Genomic DNA, 19,282 nt, shown 5'->3' on the forward strand with positions numbered 1-19,282 from the left:
GGTGATTCAGAGAGGGGTGGGTGAACAGACTGGAGCTAATGTTTCGCTCTTCTCCTCCCCGACTCTGAGCAGAGAGAGGGAGAGATTTATTTTCTCCTACTGCGATGCAGGTCAGGGTAAAGCACTTGTGTTTACATGTAGAACTAGATGGCAGAGGAGATAAGATGAGCGTGCCAAGTCAGTTCAAACAGGAGAAGGTCAATTCTGGGTAAAGTTGTATCCTTTGGGTACCAGGCACAGGCCTTATATCAAAATGCTCTCTGCAGTAAAGTAAATGATGTGTTGTGTAAATTGTTGATGTGATTCGTCAAAAGGAAGAACACTGTCCGAACTGTTTGCCTCTTCTCTGTGTGTGTTTGGTATTCTCAGGTATGAGTTCCATGCCAAGCATCCTGTCCCCCCCTCTGAGTGGCACCTACCAGGAGGGCGATGTGGTCTCTCTGTCCTGTAATGCCAGCGGGCACCCCCTCCCAGTCATACGCTGGTACAACGCTGACGGACCCATCGCCACCCACCCCGCCCTGCTCCTCCTGCCCCTGCAGGCCCAAGCCAGGACCCCTGGTGACAGCCCACCCCACCTCACTATGTCCCGGCCTGGGAGCAGTTCCCTCTACATCCAGGCTGTCACTCGGGCCCATGCTGGCACGTACATCTGCCAGGCCTCCAATGAGCTGGGCTCCGTCCGGGCTGAGGCTGTCCTCTCTGTGGGTAAGCCTGCTTGATTTAGAGCCCATTTACTCCTAGGCGTTCTGCTGTAATGGACTGACCTTTGGCTGTGAAGTGGCAACAAAGCTTCTCCATCCAGGTGGAACTGTACTTACGAAGGATTCATTAGTAAACTCTCCGCCCAAATGCCCCCTCAATTTAGAGCTAGTGGACTAACTAGACATGGTTCAGCCATGAGTCAGGGGGGAGGGGACGGTGGAGAGAGGAGAGGTTGAGTGCGTGGGACTGTGTTGTGCTCGGGTCCGATTCTCCCTGGTATTTGAATGACCGGTGTGTGGAATGTGTGGCAGCTGGCTGCTGGCTGGCCAGGATCAGGTCTAGTGTTACCAGCTCCAGGCCTGTTTGTTTTGTAAAGTGAACCGGTGGCACACACACCGAAACCAGCCGGAAACAGGAGCGCCAAACCCTGCAGCGTGCCCCTGTGGCAAGCCTCAGCACTCGAACCTAACTGTTCAGCTGTTTACGCTCGAATATTCAATTATCGTGCTCTTATGCGTAGCAGACAGTGTGGCCAAGAGGCAAACGAGCATTCGCTCTCTCTTTCTCTCTCTGTCTCACTCTCCCTCTATCTTTTTCTCTCTCTGTACACACTCTCTCCTCCCAACGTCTGAGAAAATATTCCATACCTTCCCTGCCAAGCTGGTGTCAGCCATAATAACCCTCCCGGCTTGCATCATTTCCCCAGGTGGGGAGCTCTGGCACTGGTGAGATTTTAATGAAAAAAACAAACAAAGCATTATTATGTACTGCTGTGGGGATCCAGAGTTGTTCTTGTTATTTTATGTAGATTGAAAAGCTTGTTCCCAGTGTAAAACTTTCCAGGGCTGCTGTATGGCCTCTGCAGACACATAGTTCCAGTTGTGTTAGCCGTACAGGGGCAGGGGCAGGAGTGGCCTCAGTTCTATGTCAACAGGTCAGGATGGTTTTGTAAGACAGATGTCCCACCTAGCAGATAAGGTTCCCTGGAATCACTCCATGTACAATGGCTCTCAAATGAAATTCAAGTGTGGTTTATTGGTCACAAATGTTCAGGTGAAACAATGTTGCTAAAGCAGTCCACAGCGACACACAACACACGCAATGATTAACACAGGACATCTCTCTCTCCCTCTCTCTCTCTCTCTCTCTCTCTCTCTCTCTCTCTCTCTCTCTCTCTCTCTCTCTCTCTCTCTCTCTCTCTCTCTCTCTCTCTCTCTCTCTCCCTCTCTCTCTCTCTCTCCCTCTCTCTCTCTCTCTCTCTCTCTCTCTCTCTCTCTCTCTCTCTCTCATCTCTCTCTCTCTCTCCCTCGCTCGCTCGCTCTCTCTCTCTCTCTCTCTCTCTCTCTCTCTCTCCCTCTCTGTCTCTCTCTCTCTCTCTCTCTCTCTCTCTCTCTCTCTCTCTCTCTCTCTCTCTCTCTCTCTCTCTCTCTGGCAGAGCCTCCCATGGGCTCCACCACAGGTGTGTTCTCGGAGGCTTCTCCTTCCATCCACCCCATCCAGAGCGACGAGGGAGATGAGCTCCTCCTGTCTGAGGAGGAAGTCCTGGAGGACAGCATGGCCCCGCCCACAGAGAGGACCAGGGACCGGCCCCCCCCGGAGGCGCCCATCATCCTCAGCCCTCCCCAGACCCACAAGCCCGACCTGTATGACCTGGAGTGGAGACCAGGGCGGGACTGGGGAAACCCGATTAATGCCTACTTTGTCAAATACCGCAAGGTGAGTGGAGTGGATGATGACAACGAGTGATGATGTTGACAGTTAATAAAGAAGTTATTGTACGTCGAAGCCTATGTGTAATCGTAAGACTCAGGCTTTACCGCAAACACATAACCACTCCCCGGTGTGTTGTGTCCAAACCAACTGTTAACTCAATGTAATTTGCTCATTAAAATTGGGGGAAGGTGGGACCAGTGCCTGGACGGGGTAAAGGGTTGGTCATTTCCTCTTTAAAAGCCTGTGTTTTCTTCACTAATAAGCTCACTCTGACCATAAAACTGTATGCGTCTTGTTAAGATTGCATTGGCAGAGGGATTCAAAGACTCGCTGGCCCCTGGAAAAAGTGACATAGAATTCTCACAGGCATTGTTGAATTCGCTGTTCCCTGTCATTATGAAGAGTTGGGACCCGTTGGAACTTGGCAGAAAGACTAACAGACATTTCATTTTTTCTCTTTCGTTTTGTTTGTCTTTGTTGTGGTCACTGCTACTTGGCTGTATGTAACCTGTGTGTACTCGGTGTGCGTCTGTGTGTGTGTGTTGTTTCGTCCATGCTGTGTGTATGCTTGTGTGTGTGTGTGTGTGTGTGTCAGGTCGATGACGTGACAAACGTAGCAGGCAGCTGGCACACTGTCCGTGTCCCTGGCAGCGAGAAGACGCTTCGCCTGAGACAGAGCTGGAGTCTTCCAGTCTGTACGAGGTGCTGATGGTAGCCCGCAGTGCCGCAGGCGAAGGACAGCAAGCCATGCTCACCTTCCGCACTGGAAAAGGTCAGTACCTAACGCTTCAAGCATCTTAAAACTCACAATGTCATTTTGATTTCAATGTTGTAATTGCTACGAATATTATCAGTAGCATTGGATACGTTGTATTGATACTGCCCACTAAACAAGCTTACGGATCAACACTGTTTACGACATATCTGATAGCATTGACTTCTGACGGTACTATCTACCATCTGTGCACAGTCTCTGTTTCATGTCTGACTTTGCTCTCTCTCCTCCCTCAATCAGAAAAAAGCACTTCCTCCAGTAAGAACCCCTCCAAGGCTCCGGTCGTGTCCCAGCCTGTTAAAGTTCCGGAAGACAAAACCTCCAACACACACTTCGGAGTGGTCATACATGACAGAGGTAGGAGCCACGATGGAGAACTTGTTGGCCCCGCCAACTTTTGACATCTGTAGGAGTTTATACTGCATTGTTGAGGAGCGACATGATGGCGGACAAGTATTAGATGATGTCTTAGAGGGACACGCAGTGTCTGGGGAAGATGGTTAGCATGGTTCTCAAGTCTCTTTAGTGTTGAGTTGTCACCAGGTTCATGACCAGAGAACTTGTGTCGCAGCTTTAACGTTTAAATGTCAGAATGTGGTCTGCTTTGTGTCTGCTTAGACAGACCTAGCCTTGGAATAATACTTGACACTTTGGAATAACCTCTCAGAGATATGAGTTGTGTGTCTGTGTGTGCGCGCGTGTGTGTGTGTGTGTTCATGCGAGTGTGTGATAAAGCGAGAGAGAGAATAAGTGAGCACTGGAGTGAAAGTTTACTCTGCAGAGGTTACAAGTGGACCTATTCTGCTGAAACTCACATTAGCCTTTTCACTAACCCCTTCTCTCTCACACTCTCTCATGCCCTCTCTAACTCTGTGGCGTAGAGCCCAGTCAGTAAGTATGGATTCCTGGATGGCATGCCTCTGCACTATAATGTGTATGACTGTGTGTTTTCCTTCCCTCTGCCTGAGAACACATGTGATGGATGTGATGATTTTTGTTTCCAGTTCACACAGATGTGTATATTTTTCTTAAAGGAGAAATAAAGTAGCTTTCAGTTTAACTTAATTTAGCATGTTCCTCAGGTTTTGAATTGTTCTTTTCCTTTTTTGGGGGGGATGTAGTACCTGAGGCCCCAGATCGCCCCACTATCTCCATGGCGACAGAGAGTTCTGTATACGTCACATGGATCCCAAGGGCCAATGGGGGCTCTCCTATCACGGCGTTCTGCGTGGAGTACCGGAGAGGCCGCAGTGCAGACTGGATCGTTGCTGCCGACAACATCTCCCCTCTCAAGCTGTCTGTTGAGGTCCGCAGCCTTGAGCCTGGTGAGGCCTGACAATGATACAACATCAAATGCAACCTCACGCCTCCAATTCTTCAGTTCACTGTCTGTTACCCAAGAAAACGGATACATGCTTGATACATCTCCAAGCAAGCTACTGGGCCTCTGCCAACACCGTATGATTGTCAGAGTATTGTCCGTGTGTCCATCCATAGGCTCCACCTTCCGGTTCCGTGTCAAGGCTATGAACATGTTTGGGGCGAGTCCTCACAGCATCCCCTCCAAGCCCTACCAGGTGTCTCCTGGCAGCCCCCCCTTCTCTGACAGGCCCGTGGCCGGACCTCACATCTCCTCCACCGACGCCGTCAGCGACACACAGATCATGCTGCGCTGGACTGTGAGTGGCCCCGCCACACACACTCTCACACCAACGCACACACCACCCCCCCAACGCCCGCATATTAACATGTGCACGCACGAACATACACACGCATCACCATGCGGACACGCACTCATATTCAAACGTGCATATTTGCGCATGTTATCCTCATGCACGCTCACGAGTCATCCAGCTGGAGGAATATCGTGATAGCCCTCTTCCAGATGGACTGCTGCGGGGTTTGATGTAGAGGGGAGCTGCCTGCATCTCTGGTGGAGGAGACTTAATCAGGCCTGTAATGGGCCTGTAGCCAGCCTGATTAGAGCACTGTTCCAGCAAGAGATTAGGAGGCCCTGTCTTCATACTGTAGGTCTGGGCTGAGCCCACCGGAAAGCTATTTATACATTCTTATGAAGACACTCTGAGGCATGTTCCTACCACAGATGGATACAGCTCCCCTCACTTGTATTTTATTGTACTGTAAGTTTTCCCTTTGTATGTGTTGGGGATCTCTGCTCAATGTTGTTGTTGTTACCAGGAATGGGAGCCAGCTTCTCAATACCAGTCTATTGTTGTCTTTTACCCAGTACACACCCTCCAGTAACAACAACACCCCCATCCAAGGCTTCTATATCTACTATCGGCCCACAGACAGTGACAATGACAGTGACTACAAGCGGGATGTGGTTGATGGTGAGTTTCAGGAGTGTGTGTGTCTGTTTGTCTGTGTGTCTGTGTGTCTGTGTGTTTGTGTGTCTGTGTGTTTGTGTGTCTGTGTGTTTGTGTTTGCCAGCAGCCCCAGCTTGGTGTCTGGGTGGAAAGGCTGGAGGGAGGGGAGGGGCCCTCTTTGTAAAGGGGAGGGGCCAGGGTCATCTGGCTGTTTGATGTGTGGCAAGGGCTGTGCCTGGGCAATGAGGCAGCCCTCTGATGTGTTTTTAATAAATGGCTGCTTGCTAATGGCCCTGAACTGAAAGGTGAGCCTAGCCGTGTGGGGAGGGGAGGGGAGGAGGGGGAGGGGAGGGGAGGAGGGGGAGGGGAGGGGAGGAGGGGGAGGGAGGGGAGGAGGGGGAGGGGGCTCAGGTTGCTACAAGGAATGTTGTACAGAGGAGTCTCCGCCCCCTCTCCCTTTCCTCCGCCCACCTCCTCCAACCTCTTAACCTTTGTCTCTCCCAGGGCGCCTGCCTGTCAGGAAGCCTCTCTCTCTTTCTCTCTCTCTCTCACACACACACACTCTCTCTCTCTCACACTCACTTTCTCACTCTCTCCCATGCCTGTGGCCTGTCAGTGTAACATGCCTGCCTGCCTGGTCTGTTGGCAGGTTCCTCCAGATAAGCCCTCTCATAGGCTGCTTTCAAGCTGCCCTCTTATCTGTGTTCAGATGTGTGTTTAGCAATTCTGTGTTTGAACACGACGCCAAGCGTGGGTTGGTGTTTATTTGTGTACGAAGAGGTCATGCTTTTCATGTTGATATAGATCAGCCATATTGAATAGGCCAAAGAGACAAACTGTCTCCCGGGTTCAGTAGCATTCAGCTGTTTAGATATACATTGTTGTTATACCAAAAGAACGATAAGAAATGACAACATGTTGTTGTTGATGTAGTTGTAGCCCACAGATTATTTAGGCCTAGTTTCTTTTAAAGGTTCTGTTCGTTTTTCCATGTAGACCCATGTACAATATGATAGCAGTGCACATGGGCTCAGCGGTGCTGTGTGTCCACATGGCTCCATAGTGTTTTTATGCACTCTGTGTGTGTGTGTGCATGTGTGTAGTGGGAATACTGGAGACCGGCCAGAACAAACATAAAGCTGCCATATATGGAGCTTGTCTGGAGTAAAGCAACTGTCTGGGCCCTGGTGGGACGGCCTGAGAAAGGGAGGAGGGAAGAGAGAGAGAGAGAGAGAGAGAGAGAGAGAGAGAGAGAGATAAGGGGGAGAGAGAGAGAGAGAGAGAGAGAGAGAGAAGGGGTAGAGGGAATAAGGAATAAGGAAATACAAGAGTGGAAGACAGCATGAAAGAAAAACACACCCTAGAGCTTGAGCGTGAAATAAAGAGAGTGTGTGTTTGAGAGAGAAACATTGATGGCAGGATTCATGGAGAGAGGGAGCCAGGGGGGGGGTTACTGCTAGTCTGAATCATCATGAGCTTTGAAATGAAGCCCATTTTTTCACCTTTGCCCCTCTCTCCCTTCTTTCCTTTTTCTCTCCTTCCATCCTCACCTCTCTCTCTCTCCAGGTAACCAACAGTGGCATCTAATTGGGCATCTCCAGTCAGAAACCTCCTACGACATCAAGATGCAGTGTTTTAACAATGGGGGGGAGAGCGAATACAGCAATGTCATGATCTGTGAGACCAAAGGTACAGTTGAGCACACACACACAATGGACTGCAAAGGAAATGACTCACAGCATAGGCCAACAAACCTTTACTTTAGCTGAAGTCCAGGCTTGTTGCCATAAAGGCTGTAACTTTAATGACGGGTATGATAGCCATAATTACAGATAGCTACAGTATGTATGTCGTTTTTATTTTTTTGACATAAGACACCAAACAATGGCTGGCATTGTTTTGTTCCCAACTCTGTTATTGTATGTTCGTGCTGTTTGATAAAAGGGTGCTCTTTACATCCTCTCCTCCCCCTTCTCCACGATAGCACGCCAGCCCCCAGGGGTCCCCAGCCAGGCCCCCATCACCATGCCCCCCTACCCCCTGGACCCCCCCAGCGCCCCGGGTGGCCTGCTCTACCTGATTGTAGGCTGCGTTCTGGGGGTGATGGTGCTCATCCTTTTGGTATTCATCGCCATGTGCCTGTGGAGGAATCGCCAGCAGAACAGCATGCACAGTACGTTTCTACAGACAGGCCCAGGGGGCCGCCTCCGCTAACCATATGGAGAGCACACCTGTGCCTTTTGGCAAGGACGTCTCACTGGCTGGTTTCTCTCTCTAACCGTCTCTTTCCTGCGCTCTCTCTTTTTGTCTCTCCCTCTCCCCGTCTCTCTCACCGCTGCTGTTCTTCTCACTCGCACTTGCCCGCCTTCTGTTTCCCTCTCCCGTTCTTGCTCTCTTCTCCCTCCCCCTTTCCCTCTGTTGCCCACCTCTCTTTCGCACTCTCTTTTCTTTTCACTGTCCCCCTCTCTCGCTCTCTATCTCGACCTCTCTTTCTCTCGCCGTAGAATACGACCCCCCGGGCTACCTGTACCAGCCGGCAGAGATGAATGGCCACGTTCTGGAGTACACCACTCTGCCGGGCACCAGTCGCATCAACGGGGGCGTCCACGGGGGCTACGGGCACAATGGGCCCATGCTTCCCCAAGGCTGTCATCACCTCCACCACAAGCTGCCAAACGGCCTGGCACTGCTGAACGGCTCGGTGGGCATGTACCCGCCGGGCCACCCGCACAGCCACGATGGCACCCTCCCCCGGAACACGATGGAGTACGAGCACTCACACCCTCACCACCGTCATAATGTGAGTGGAGATAGCCCAGTTGTCCATCTCAAGCCTCACATGTGCAGCGCACACACTCACACACGTACAGGACACACTTTTTCCTCTGTCGACTTTAAAGTGGTGTTGGTTGTTGTTTTGTGTCAAGGGTGGAGGGATGTACACAGCGCTGGCCCAGACAGACTCGTCTGACTGCATGAGCTGCCAGAACTTCTGCAACAACAACAGGTGAGAAGACAGACAGGGCTTCATGGGTCGAGACTCTGTGAAGCCACACTTCACCAAAGATGTGCCCGGAACCCCCCTGGTGTCCGCCAGTCCTTCCCTGCCTCATTACACCCCTATTAGACCTCACAGTCCTTGACCCTACGCTCCACTCAGCTTTGGGATGATAACCCAACACCACCCTCCCCCCCCCCCTCATCCTCTCATCTCCCCCCCCCCCCCCCATCCTCTCATCTCCCCTCACATCCCCATTTCCCCTCCCGACAGGCCTGTTTATGTACTTAAATGTTTCCAACATCACAGTTTACTCTGCGTGCACCCAGCCAGTGAACCTAATGAGCCCTCTGTTTATTTACCTCTGAGTGGGCCAGGAAGAAGGGGGAGAGGCGGCACCATCAAATGAGGAGGTTCCGATAGAGGTGGTGGGGGGGGGGGAGGGGTAGGAGACTTGGTTTCTCTGAATGTGTGTGTGTGAGAGAGAGAGAGAGAGAGAGAGAGAGAGAGAGAAGGGGATAGAAAGAGAGATGGGGTTACAGTTTGCTCTGTATGATCGGGACACAGTGTGACACAGTTGCGCTTTGTCAGAGTCAGCGTGTAGCCAGAGACACCATGTCTTCCAATCAGCACCTCAACATGTTTGTTATCCCCCCCCCCCCCCCCTCCTCGCCTCGACGAAGCAGAAACAGGCCAGCTGTGTCAGACGAGGTCTATTGTATATAAGTGGCTCCTCATAGACCTGCCATCTGTGGTGTACATTGGAAGGAGTTTGCACAAACGTTCTCATGCCTGCCTGAAAGCTCCCCACGTTATGGAAAGGGAGGCCTCTGAGTAGGACGACCTGTGGTTCTGAGACTGACCATCGTCGCCCCGAGCGGCCCTTGGCGACCCGCGCGCACGCTCGTCGTGAGAGGACACGTCTCTTATTGTCTCCCTGCCTGTCTCGGTTCCAGCAGATGTTACACCAAGACCAACGGCACCTTCTCCGGCGGCACTCTGCCTCTAATGCACCGCGTGGCCCCGTGCCAGCAGGACAGCCTGGAGATGGTGCCCCTGGGCCAGGCCTCGTCGCATTGCCAGCGCCCTGACAGCCAGCAGCTGCTCCCTGGGGACGCGGACCCAGACCCGGAGGCAGGGGAGCAGCCGGCGGAGGACAGGGCCTCGTCCCACTCGCTGTCCCAGCTCTCCTGCTGTCAGGTCGGGGTGCACGAGACCAGCTCCAGAGAGAACACAGGTGAGGTCCCCAGGAGGGAATGGAAGCAGAACGACCAGAACTCGAGCACGCCTACAAATGACGCAGCCATCTAGCGAGGGACCCTTTTGATTCCGCCAAGATTGTACATGTATCCTCCATTATTACAAAGCGGATGTTATCATAAGTAAACATCCATATCGCTCACTCTTAAGGGGTACACTGTAACAGCAGTATATGGGGGAAATTGCGAGCTGCCATGTTGTCTGGTGTATGAACTAACTCGGTGTCTGCCCCCTGTCTGTGCAGTGGAGGAGAATCCTCAGTGTGTGGACTCGGATGGGCCTGTGGTCTGCTGGGAGAGCCTGGGCCTGAGCCTGCCTGACTTGGACTGTAAGGAGAAGAGAGGATGGATCTCCAACAGCAGTCTGGCCGGAGATCTCATCCAGCCCAGCCCACAGGAGACCTGAACACATTAGAGTTTGAGCAGACACACACACAAAGACGCTCTCTTGCACACACACACACACACACACACAATCACAAACGCTCCCACGGAGCGGTCGAAAAACAAGGGAGACAGACAAAGAGATCAAAGGAGGGGAAAATGCGTTCTTTGGGAAAAGAAGATTTTGAGCTGGCATGGCCAGAGACACTGTGTGACATGGTGACAAGGACACTAAACTGGCTGTGGACTAAGCTGGGACAACCAGCATGGAGAGACAGAGAGAGAGGGAGAGACAGAACGCCACACGGAGAACGGAAAAGCAGATGGAGGGAAGTGAGACAGAGAGAGAACAAGACTCAAAACCGAAACTTTAATCCAACGAAGGGGGGACCCTTAAAAAAGATTTTAAAAACTCTTTAGATTACTTATTTATTTTTTTGTAGTAGAAAAATATTATTTCATATGAATGTATCTGTTTTAAGAAAAAAGTTTGTCTTTTATATTATTTATGCCTTCTGGATGAGAAATGCCTTTTATTTTTTTGTTGTTTTATGTGTTGTTTTGTGTTCCACACAGTGTGGAGATTAGCAACTCTATGTGTAAAGTTTTGTAATAATATAAAGAGAAGATATGGAAGAGTAAAGATCCTACTTTCACCGTCTCTCTGTCCTCCTCCTTTTCTTTGTTTTCAGCTGCAGATGAATGGATGTCATAGTAGAGTTCACTAACCACAGTCCCGGCCCAGAGATATTACATTTTCTGTCAGCTCTTTGATGCGGTTCTTCTGCTCTGTTCCCCTGCGCTGACCCCTGAAGGAGAGGGTGGGGAGGGGACACACACACCCTGCACTGTTCCGAGGCTTCTCTGCTCCGCTGAGTGCTCCATAGGTCCTGGGATTTACACAAAACTCACTGTTCCTTTCCCTGCACTATTGACCCCACCCCCCCCATCCCCAATCTGTTGGAGAACTGGATGCAGTTATGTTAAAGCACCGTTTATCACACAAGGCCCAAACAGAGCTTTATCTTCTGTTTGCCTAGCCATTATGGTCTTCTCTAATCCTGTCTGACATAGCTTGGAAGTTATGCATCCGATACCGTATCTTGTGGGAGTGAAATAATACATGCGATGGTCGGTCATCCATTATTTCTTAAGGCCGAGCTGATACGTCGGTGATCTCTTGTGCTGATGTCCACACACTTGGCCGGCCTTGTGAAACATCATCGAACTGCTGGAGCCTCACCGAGACAGTAGGCAGGACGCACGGCAACCGTCAGCAGCTTTGTGCCGTGACTGCCCAGCCTCCGATCCTTTAGCAAGGACCCCAAGCTCTCTGGGGTTTGAAGAGGCGGTGCAGGCGCTAGCAGACTGATGTGAGAGCAGTGGGTAGATGACAGGGGTTGTGCCGTGCTTCAGTAGAGGCGACTGCGGCGGAGCTGCTTGATGCCTGGTGCCTGTCTGCCAGGGATGGGGCCAGTCCCGGCAGTCCTCCTACCCTGATGGGCGTCTGGCTGCTCCTGGCAGCTCCGGCTCGATTCCCTGGCAGTCGGTCGTGGCACGTTTGCTTCCGTGTGTTATTTTGGTCAGAAGATGAGCTGCTCCACTGCTAAGACTGCCAACAGCGGAGAAACAGAGTTGTCTTAAGCTCTGTCTCTGTCTCCCAGGCAGGGGTCTGTCTGTCGGTCTGTCTCTGTGTTCCTCCGGGAGATTGGCCCCATGGCTGTCTGGAGAATTAGTCACACTGAGAATGAGGCTGTCAGATGGACTTCATCCAAATATAGAGTGACTAAAAGGTCTGGGTCTGGAAACTACTTGGTGCTGTCAAACCACTGATCTTAGACAGCTCTGGAACAAACACGTACGGAGATTGCTGGCTACTGAATGTGATTTAAAATATTGCCTGAGGATTTATTTCTGAATTTTCGAGGTTTCATCCTGGCTTGGTGCACTATCACTAGGGGAATAGAGGGAGGAGGAAAATAGATGGGAAATGAAGCTTGAAATGACAGAGGAACCGAATGGCGTCCTGGGGGAAAGATGGTGACAGATGTGGGCTGAGCTCCTGAGATGGAGATAGGAAGAGGGTTTGTCTCCACAGAAGCGTCCGCTCCATCTCCCACGTCCGTCCTTCGACACCGCCCCCAGGCCCCGCCCCGGACCCTCTGCCCACGCCGCTCCACCCCTTCATTAGGGCCCACGGGAACAAGCCCGGCCATTGTCTGCCCCTGGAATGCATGCCCCCTTCTGCAGAGCGGACCTGTTCACGCCAAGTCCCTCCCCACGGGTTCTTCCATCTCTGTCCTCCCTCCACACTCTCAGCAGAGGGATACAATTCTCATGCATTGTTCCTTCTTAACCAACTTGGTTGAACCTCCGAGCCATTGTATCTTTGAGGTGTCCCAAACCACGAGTTCAACTGTGGACATATGAACTCCCAACATCTTTCTTGCAGGATCAAGCTTACGATGAGGTCATAACCAACTATCCATAAAACAAATCATCTATGAGCTAAACAAGAAATTCCTGTCTGCTTACAAAAAAGATGATGTGTCCTGAAACAGAATTGATCGATCCAAGTGCACAGTCTTGTATGTGCACGTTTTTAACCCAATCTTCTGTGTATATTTGTCCTGCACAACTGAATACTTCAATTCCGTAGCAATAACGCTCTCAGGAGTCTTATTTTCCAAAATATGAAACCTCTGTTCCCACGGCTTGCCCTGACAATACCTTTCAGTGTGACATCACTCTGCTCCGGGTCTATAATAAACCTGTTGATGACAAGCAGGCTGGGGCTGCTAACCTCAGCTGACCTTCAGAGGGTTATGAGACAGCATGCAAGCCCGGCTTACCTCAGATTTAGAGTCGTTTCACAAGCCTTACCATAAATCCAGTGTTGTTACATGTTTTTCTACTAACTCCTTCCAAAAACGAGTTATGATGCATTTGTTTTGCACACGTGAATTGGTTGAGAACATTGGTTCTTGGGCTCTGTTTTCTGCCACAACTGTCAGTCATTCAGAGGATCCGGACTGAGAAGTTACATTGTGGAATGTGTCGAAGAAATGTGGCCGCCAGCAATGTGCTCTTTACAATGTTGGGATGTTTTAAATTGCTCTATGTATGGCACAGCGGGGCACAGTCTCTCATTATAGTAGAAAGATAATGATGGCCATGAATAGGCAAATATAACTAGCACAGCTAGAAGCACTATTGTGAAAATAATTATATTTTTGTTTTAATCATTAGAGGATACATGGAAACAGTCTACAAATGTTACATCTACAGTATGATACAGTTACTGCAAATACATCATTCAATCACAAATCAGTGCTATGTAGAACCATCCATCTTGATTGAGATGTCTTTTCTCTCACTAATGCAGAGACAGAATACAGGTGAACCCAACTTTGAAACACAAACACAAGGACGTCGAAACACGAATATAAACCACCTTGAACAGGATCAAAAAGACCAAAACCTCCCACGTCAGCCTTGCCATAGCTCTTATTCTTCCTCTACGTCAACATGGGTGAAGTAGAAGGTGATCTTGGCTCCTTCGTCCGCGTCATACAGGGCCTGGCAGGTGTAGGTGCCCTCGGCTCTCCAGGACAGCTGCTCGATCAGCAGGGACGACGTGTTGGCCAGCACACTCACCAGGCCCAGGCTGGACGTGAGGGGCTGCAGTTTGGGCCCCTGCCCGTAGTTGTAGGCCAGGGCCTGGTTGCTCTGGGTGCCAGGTTGGGTGAAGCCCCAGATGAAGATGGTGGGCAGGGTGGAGCCGCACTCCAGGGTGACGGAGCCACCCAAGACACCTCTGACCCGCAGGCGGATGTATTCCACCTCCTCAGGATCCATGATCTCCAGACCTGGCAACCCAAACGCAGGCTAGTTACAATTCTTTGTGAAAGGCCCCTGTAGACCATCTGTAGACCACATTGGACCATCAATAGGCCAAATTATTAACAGAATGTCAACTAGCTGATTTATAACAACTGATGAGGGTTAGAGATTGCATCAGTTGACAGTTATTTACCATTTGTTAAAAGTTTATATAAAAATAATCATAATGACTATCCAAGTAAAGTGTTACCCAGAGGCTAAACTGATGATGATACCATCCGTCCAAGATCCTGATTTGAAATGAAAGTCTCCACTTTGGATATGTTTATCTCTAACCTGCTTTCTTTAATACACAGTGGGACAGTAAAGATGAGTTACATCTACTAAGATGGTGCCTCAGAACCTTGCCAGAGTACTGCTCTCAGATGGAATGGAGCTGACACATCACACTCCCCAAGCGCAGATGTTTTAATGTCGATCTCTCGTGGAACGGTTCCCCAGGCCTATCAAAAAGAATACTGACTGAGCCAACTCTTTGGAGTCGAGTTTAATTGAATACATACACTCCATTGTCTCCCCACGACCTGTTTCAATCGACTGATTTATCACCAATAGCTCTCCAACTACTATTTTTATAACCTAGTTAAAGCGCAGGAGAGGCAGACTTGGGGATTTGAAAACAGCCACATCTACTTTGTCCTGTTCGCATGTCAGAAAGATCCCGCCTCTCTGTAAGATTTCAAACTCTTACCTTACCTTGCATGGGAAGAGCCAGTAAGCCAAGGAGCAGACAGATGCAGGGAATCCTCGTCAGGGTCCCCATGGTCCTGCAAACCTCTGACAGACGCGAGTGGATATCTGGAGACAGCAGTTATTTAAAGCATATTGCAGTGGTAAAGCGTTGTCTCCTCTCCAGTCCACACTGGCATTCACAGTCGAAATGACTGAGAGAGCCAGGGGAACTGACAGGGGATTCTTTGGAACTACATCTGATTCAGTTTGAATTATTCATCAATGCCTTCACAGTCTAGTCTCTCCATTCCACATGCCTTTTCCAGCTCCCCACTCAAGACCGGGTAATGGTTAGACCTGAGAGAGGCGAGGGTAGGATGTCGGGCTGATGCCACTGCATCATCTATTATTGACTATACTGAAAGGGATAGGCTCTTAGAAATTCCATCAGTCTGACCATGGAATGAATACCTGTATTGCTGTGAGATCACTGAACACACCCACTCACCCACGCACACGTAAACACAACTGAAGTCTCCCTTGAGTAAAGTCGGTCAGACAGCTGTTTAAGATCTGGTATACCCGTCTCCGACTGTCTCAGGATGTGGAAGGAGCGAGAGCTTTGACATATTTCTTTCAAAAGGTGGACCAAGTCAGAGTTTCTGACGCGTCATTATTTGCATGTAGGCATAGATTTGGTTTGGCTGAGTGCCCACACATCTTAAAATATGCATGAGAGTTTCACATGTGCATGTTACCATATTCATACATTGGACACACAGTTTACCAGGTTTCAATTGAAGATGTATTCACCTTGCACTACAGCACATTGAATTCAGGTAGCACTATAAAAGCTGGGTAAATAAAAGAAGTGGGGTGCAAAACATCTCCAGTGGCCAGCATTCCCCAGAAAAAAAACGATTTTCTTGTGTCTGTTCTACCAGCTCCAATCAACAGTTAGCTTCGTAATGCCTGCATCTGTAGTCTTGACTGGCCTCCCTTCCCGTCCAGCTGTCTGCTTCCTCAGCCTGCATGTTGCTTTGTGGAGTGCAGCCTTGCAAAAGCCCATAAACCTGTAAACACTGGCGGCAATACAGAAGAGGGCTCTAATTAGCAGGGACTTAGTTAGCGCTCTGTTTTTTTTATTATTATATCTTTTTTGGGGGGGGGGGGGCTATATTTAGAAGACTGCTGGAGGACAGACAGATGTAATAAAAATCCAATATAAAACAACATGGTTTCTGAGGGCAGGATAGGAATGGGTGATGAAAGTTGCAAGTTCAGAGATGTGTCGGAGAAATCTTGAAAGGAGGTTGTAAACACATAGCTCAATCTGACATTTTCCTCCAAATGTTCGCCACCACAGACTTGTTTACCATTTTTCAGATGCTTGACCTTTCCCTTTCAAGAACGATACATGAGGTACTCACCTGTGGAACATACATTTCTATCAGACCTATTCTTATTCAAATTGGATCCAAACTTCACCTATTAACTAATGTGAATTACATTAAATTATAGGAATTAAACTCAAAGATGGTCTGTAAATCTGTAAAATAAACTTTTTAACAACTTTTTCACTACATGACTGTCCCTCACTGGCAGTACTAGTTACGTTCACGAGTAAAAGAAAAAGGAAACCTGATTTGTAATTAATGGGATTGGTAGGCCTGTTGGAGCCACAGCAGACAGACTGACCAAATTCCTTCTGGGTGAAACACATCCCCCCCTATTAGAGCTGCTTCACATGGTACAACCCTTGAAGCTCACTAGGACCCAACCACATCTGCTGCTGTTGCCTGCACCAAACTGGGAGGCAGAAAGGGGAGGAGCAGGAGACTGGAAAATGTGAGTCGTTGAAAAACAAAACAGTTTGGGATGAGAAGAGAAGAGATGGGGATAGGGGGTACGAGAAGGTGTTTTTGTGAGTCTAATCTGAACCCTCTTAGCCCTGTGAAAGCTTTCAGGTGCAGTGCCCCAGCGAGTAGACACGACCCATCCCAGACTGAGCCATGTTCTTGGCACCAGATGAGAGCATAATCATACCCAGATAGCAGGGTGGTGTGTAGCTCTGATGGAGTTAGACACAGAACTGCCTCCCTCCTTCACTCTCTGCCCATGTGCCACCCTGCCTGCCTGCCTGCCACCCTGCCTGCGTGCCTGCCTGCCTGTCTGTCTGTCTGTCTGTCTGTCTGTCTGCCTGTCTGGGGGTTCGTGCAGCTGAGTCGTGTACGAGAAGACAGCAATGCCACAGATGGGCCATGAAAGCAAGCTCTGTGATTAGGTGAATCATCATTGTCGTTTGCATGACTCAAAGCAGAAGTAAGCCTCATTTTACCAGACCACCTATGCAGTCTCAATACAGTGTATTACCAAGCCTAAATGAGAGGCTGGAATCTATAGATGAAATCACTGGACCCGTGTTGACCTAAGAGTGATTTGGCGCTACGTTTCCATATACCGTCACATGACTAGTGTTTTCCTTTTCCTGCTCAGTTTGTTCAAGGACACACTGTACTGTGTGGCCTCTGTGTATGTTTTCATTTGCATGTGTGGTTAATACACTGGGCTGTTCAGTGCCCCGCCATGTTGACTTCCTTCTCCTGCGTGAATTTCTGTGTGTGTGTGTGTGTGCAGAGCTCCATTTGCAGAGGCCTTGGTTAAATCTCTTGCAAGCTGCAGCTGTAAGTCTCCCTGCAAGGCCCCCCTAGCTCTTGGTTTCTTCTCAGCTGATGGTAGTGTGTATCGGAGACCACACAGCGAGGAGGTGGAGTGGAGGGAGAGAGAGGAGGGGCTTGCAGGACTGTAGTAGCGCCTGGAGACTGGTTAACATATATTTCTGCTCTATCATCACTTATCTGCCAGGCACGCAGAGCCGAGCCAAGCAGAGCCAAGCAAAGCAGACAGCGTGGTCTGGGCCTTTGTTTTCTACACAGCACACCGGCCCACCTATTCGACCTCCATTTCCCTCCTGGCTCACTCCTCATCTCACAGCCTGGATCTTCTGTACTTCCCAGACCACAACCTCCACAGTTGACTGGCCTTGGGACAGGGACAGGAGAAAGGGGCCCAGCAGTGACCTTCAGAGCCCTCAGAGTTGGGGGCAGTAAATATTTCCGAAGTAGCAGTTTCAAGTTTTATGTGTCACTCTTGATTTAATAAGAAATCAGAACACACACGCTTAAATTTGACACTAAAGTTAAAAAAAAACTTACAATATAGCAATTGACCTGAAGGAATTGAAATGTTCCTGGTGCAGACAAACACACTGTAAACAGACAGCAAATATAACTTGTTCATCCTAAGCCAATACCTAAAGACATTAAGTCAGCCATGTTGCTGTTTCTTTAGTCAGAAACATTAATATCTGAGCTAATGGCCCACACTGAATTGTCCGAACAGCACCACTCAGCTTAGTAATGATTGAGACTTGCGGCCTGTCAGAGGAGGGCTGCAGGTTCTGAACGGATGAGCTTAACTGACTTTCAAAGGGCCATACAGTAGATGTGTTCCCTAACCTGCCAAGTCAAGGCCACACTAGAGTGAGTTTTATAGTCAAGCTGACCTGCCAGTGGGAGAGAGGAGGAAGGCTTGTGACTCTGTATGTCATGTGTGTTTGAGTGAACGTGTGAACCAGCGAACCTAGGGGAGGGCGGAGCAGAAGCGTCCCCTTTCTTGTGAAGCGGAAAGCAGGTTCATGTAAGGGAACGTGTGTGAAGTGCTGGACAAGCTGACCCGAAAAGGGCCAGATGGGGATTGGGCTTTTAAGCACCGCAGAGGCCTTCTGCAAACAACATGTGGAAAGGCTTTGGCGTCTAATGTAGCGTGGAGCGTTTATGTACTGCGCGCATACTCGACCACTGTCAGTCAGGATGACCGGGAGGTACTCGACCATGCACAGTCAGGACAGCGATCACCGCCCGCAAGGAGAGCCACATCTTTCCGTTTGGGCCCCTCCTCCTGTCTCCCAAGAGACACTCCCACTGCTCCTGGTTCAGCTGTTTAGTGTACTGTAGCTCATACCCACAATCCTCTCTGAGCAGATGGTGCCTCACAGGACTCTTTGTTTTTCACTGTCCACCAGAGCAGCTGAGGTTGTAGACTGAAAGGACCAGAGAGAGGGTGAGCATGGATAAAGACCTGTGAGACTAGAAAAAGACCAGAGAGAGAGAGAGAGAGAGAGAGAGAGAGAGAGAGAGAGAGAGAGAGAGAGAGAGAGAGAGAGATATTGATATTTTCGTAATGTTCTCCTCTATCTCCCTTACTTTGTCGTTCTACACTGTCTATCCCTATGAAGCAGCAGTGCCCAGATAATATATACATATATGTATGAAAAGAGTCCACAAAGTTCAAGGATGTGCATACATAGACATTTCTTTATCTGAGAAAATATGTACAAGAAGATACTGGAACTATTAGTCATCATTGAGGAGGATACAGGAGACATCATGCCTCAAGGCCATGAGTCCAAGATATTCTAGGGTTAATGATTGCTCCTTTATCATGTCAAGACTGAGAGAGATACTCCTCTTTCAACTGCCTC

The 19,282-nt window shown here is 49.5% G+C and overlaps 2 protein-coding genes across 3 annotated transcripts; one reads left to right on the plus strand and one right to left on the minus strand.

Annotated features, from left to right (window-relative positions):
* Positions 1–135: 135 nt before the first annotated feature.
* Positions 136–10,825, plus strand: cdon (cell adhesion associated, oncogene regulated). Its single transcript, XM_062473596.1, is given in 14 exon segments — positions 136–708; positions 2,141–2,421; positions 3,014–3,088; positions 3,091–3,190; positions 3,434–3,550; positions 4,315–4,518; positions 4,691–4,872; positions 5,442–5,547; positions 7,090–7,212; positions 7,508–7,696; positions 8,028–8,323; positions 8,451–8,530; positions 9,478–9,758; positions 10,026–10,825. Coding segments are annotated over 14 exon segments (2,532 nt in total). The 5' UTR covers positions 136–371; the 3' UTR covers positions 10,187–10,825.
* Positions 10,826–13,440: 2,615 nt separating this feature from the next.
* LOC134029553 (V-set and immunoglobulin domain-containing protein 10-like 2) lies at positions 13,441–14,909 on the minus strand. 2 transcript variants are annotated; one of them, XM_062473707.1, is made up of 2 exons: positions 14,764–14,909; positions 13,441–14,033 (listed from the first exon to the last, which is right to left on the minus strand). In XM_062473707.1, exons 1-2 carry the CDS (start codon positions 14,828–14,830, stop codon positions 13,672–13,674), a joined length of 429 nt encoding a protein of 142 aa, XP_062329691.1. In that variant the 5' UTR covers positions 14,831–14,909; the 3' UTR covers positions 13,441–13,671. The 2 variants fall into 2 exon arrangements, with proteins under 2 accessions (XP_062329691.1, XP_062329692.1); XM_062473708.1 differs by having other exon boundaries at positions 14,759–14,909.
* Between the last annotated feature and the right edge of the window lie 4,373 nt (positions 14,910–19,282).

Source organism: Osmerus eperlanus, chromosome 11, assembly GCF_963692335.1.
Source record: "Osmerus eperlanus chromosome 11, fOsmEpe2.1, whole genome shotgun sequence".
Classification (NCBI taxonomy): Eukaryota; Metazoa; Chordata; class Actinopteri; order Osmeriformes; family Osmeridae; genus Osmerus; species Osmerus eperlanus.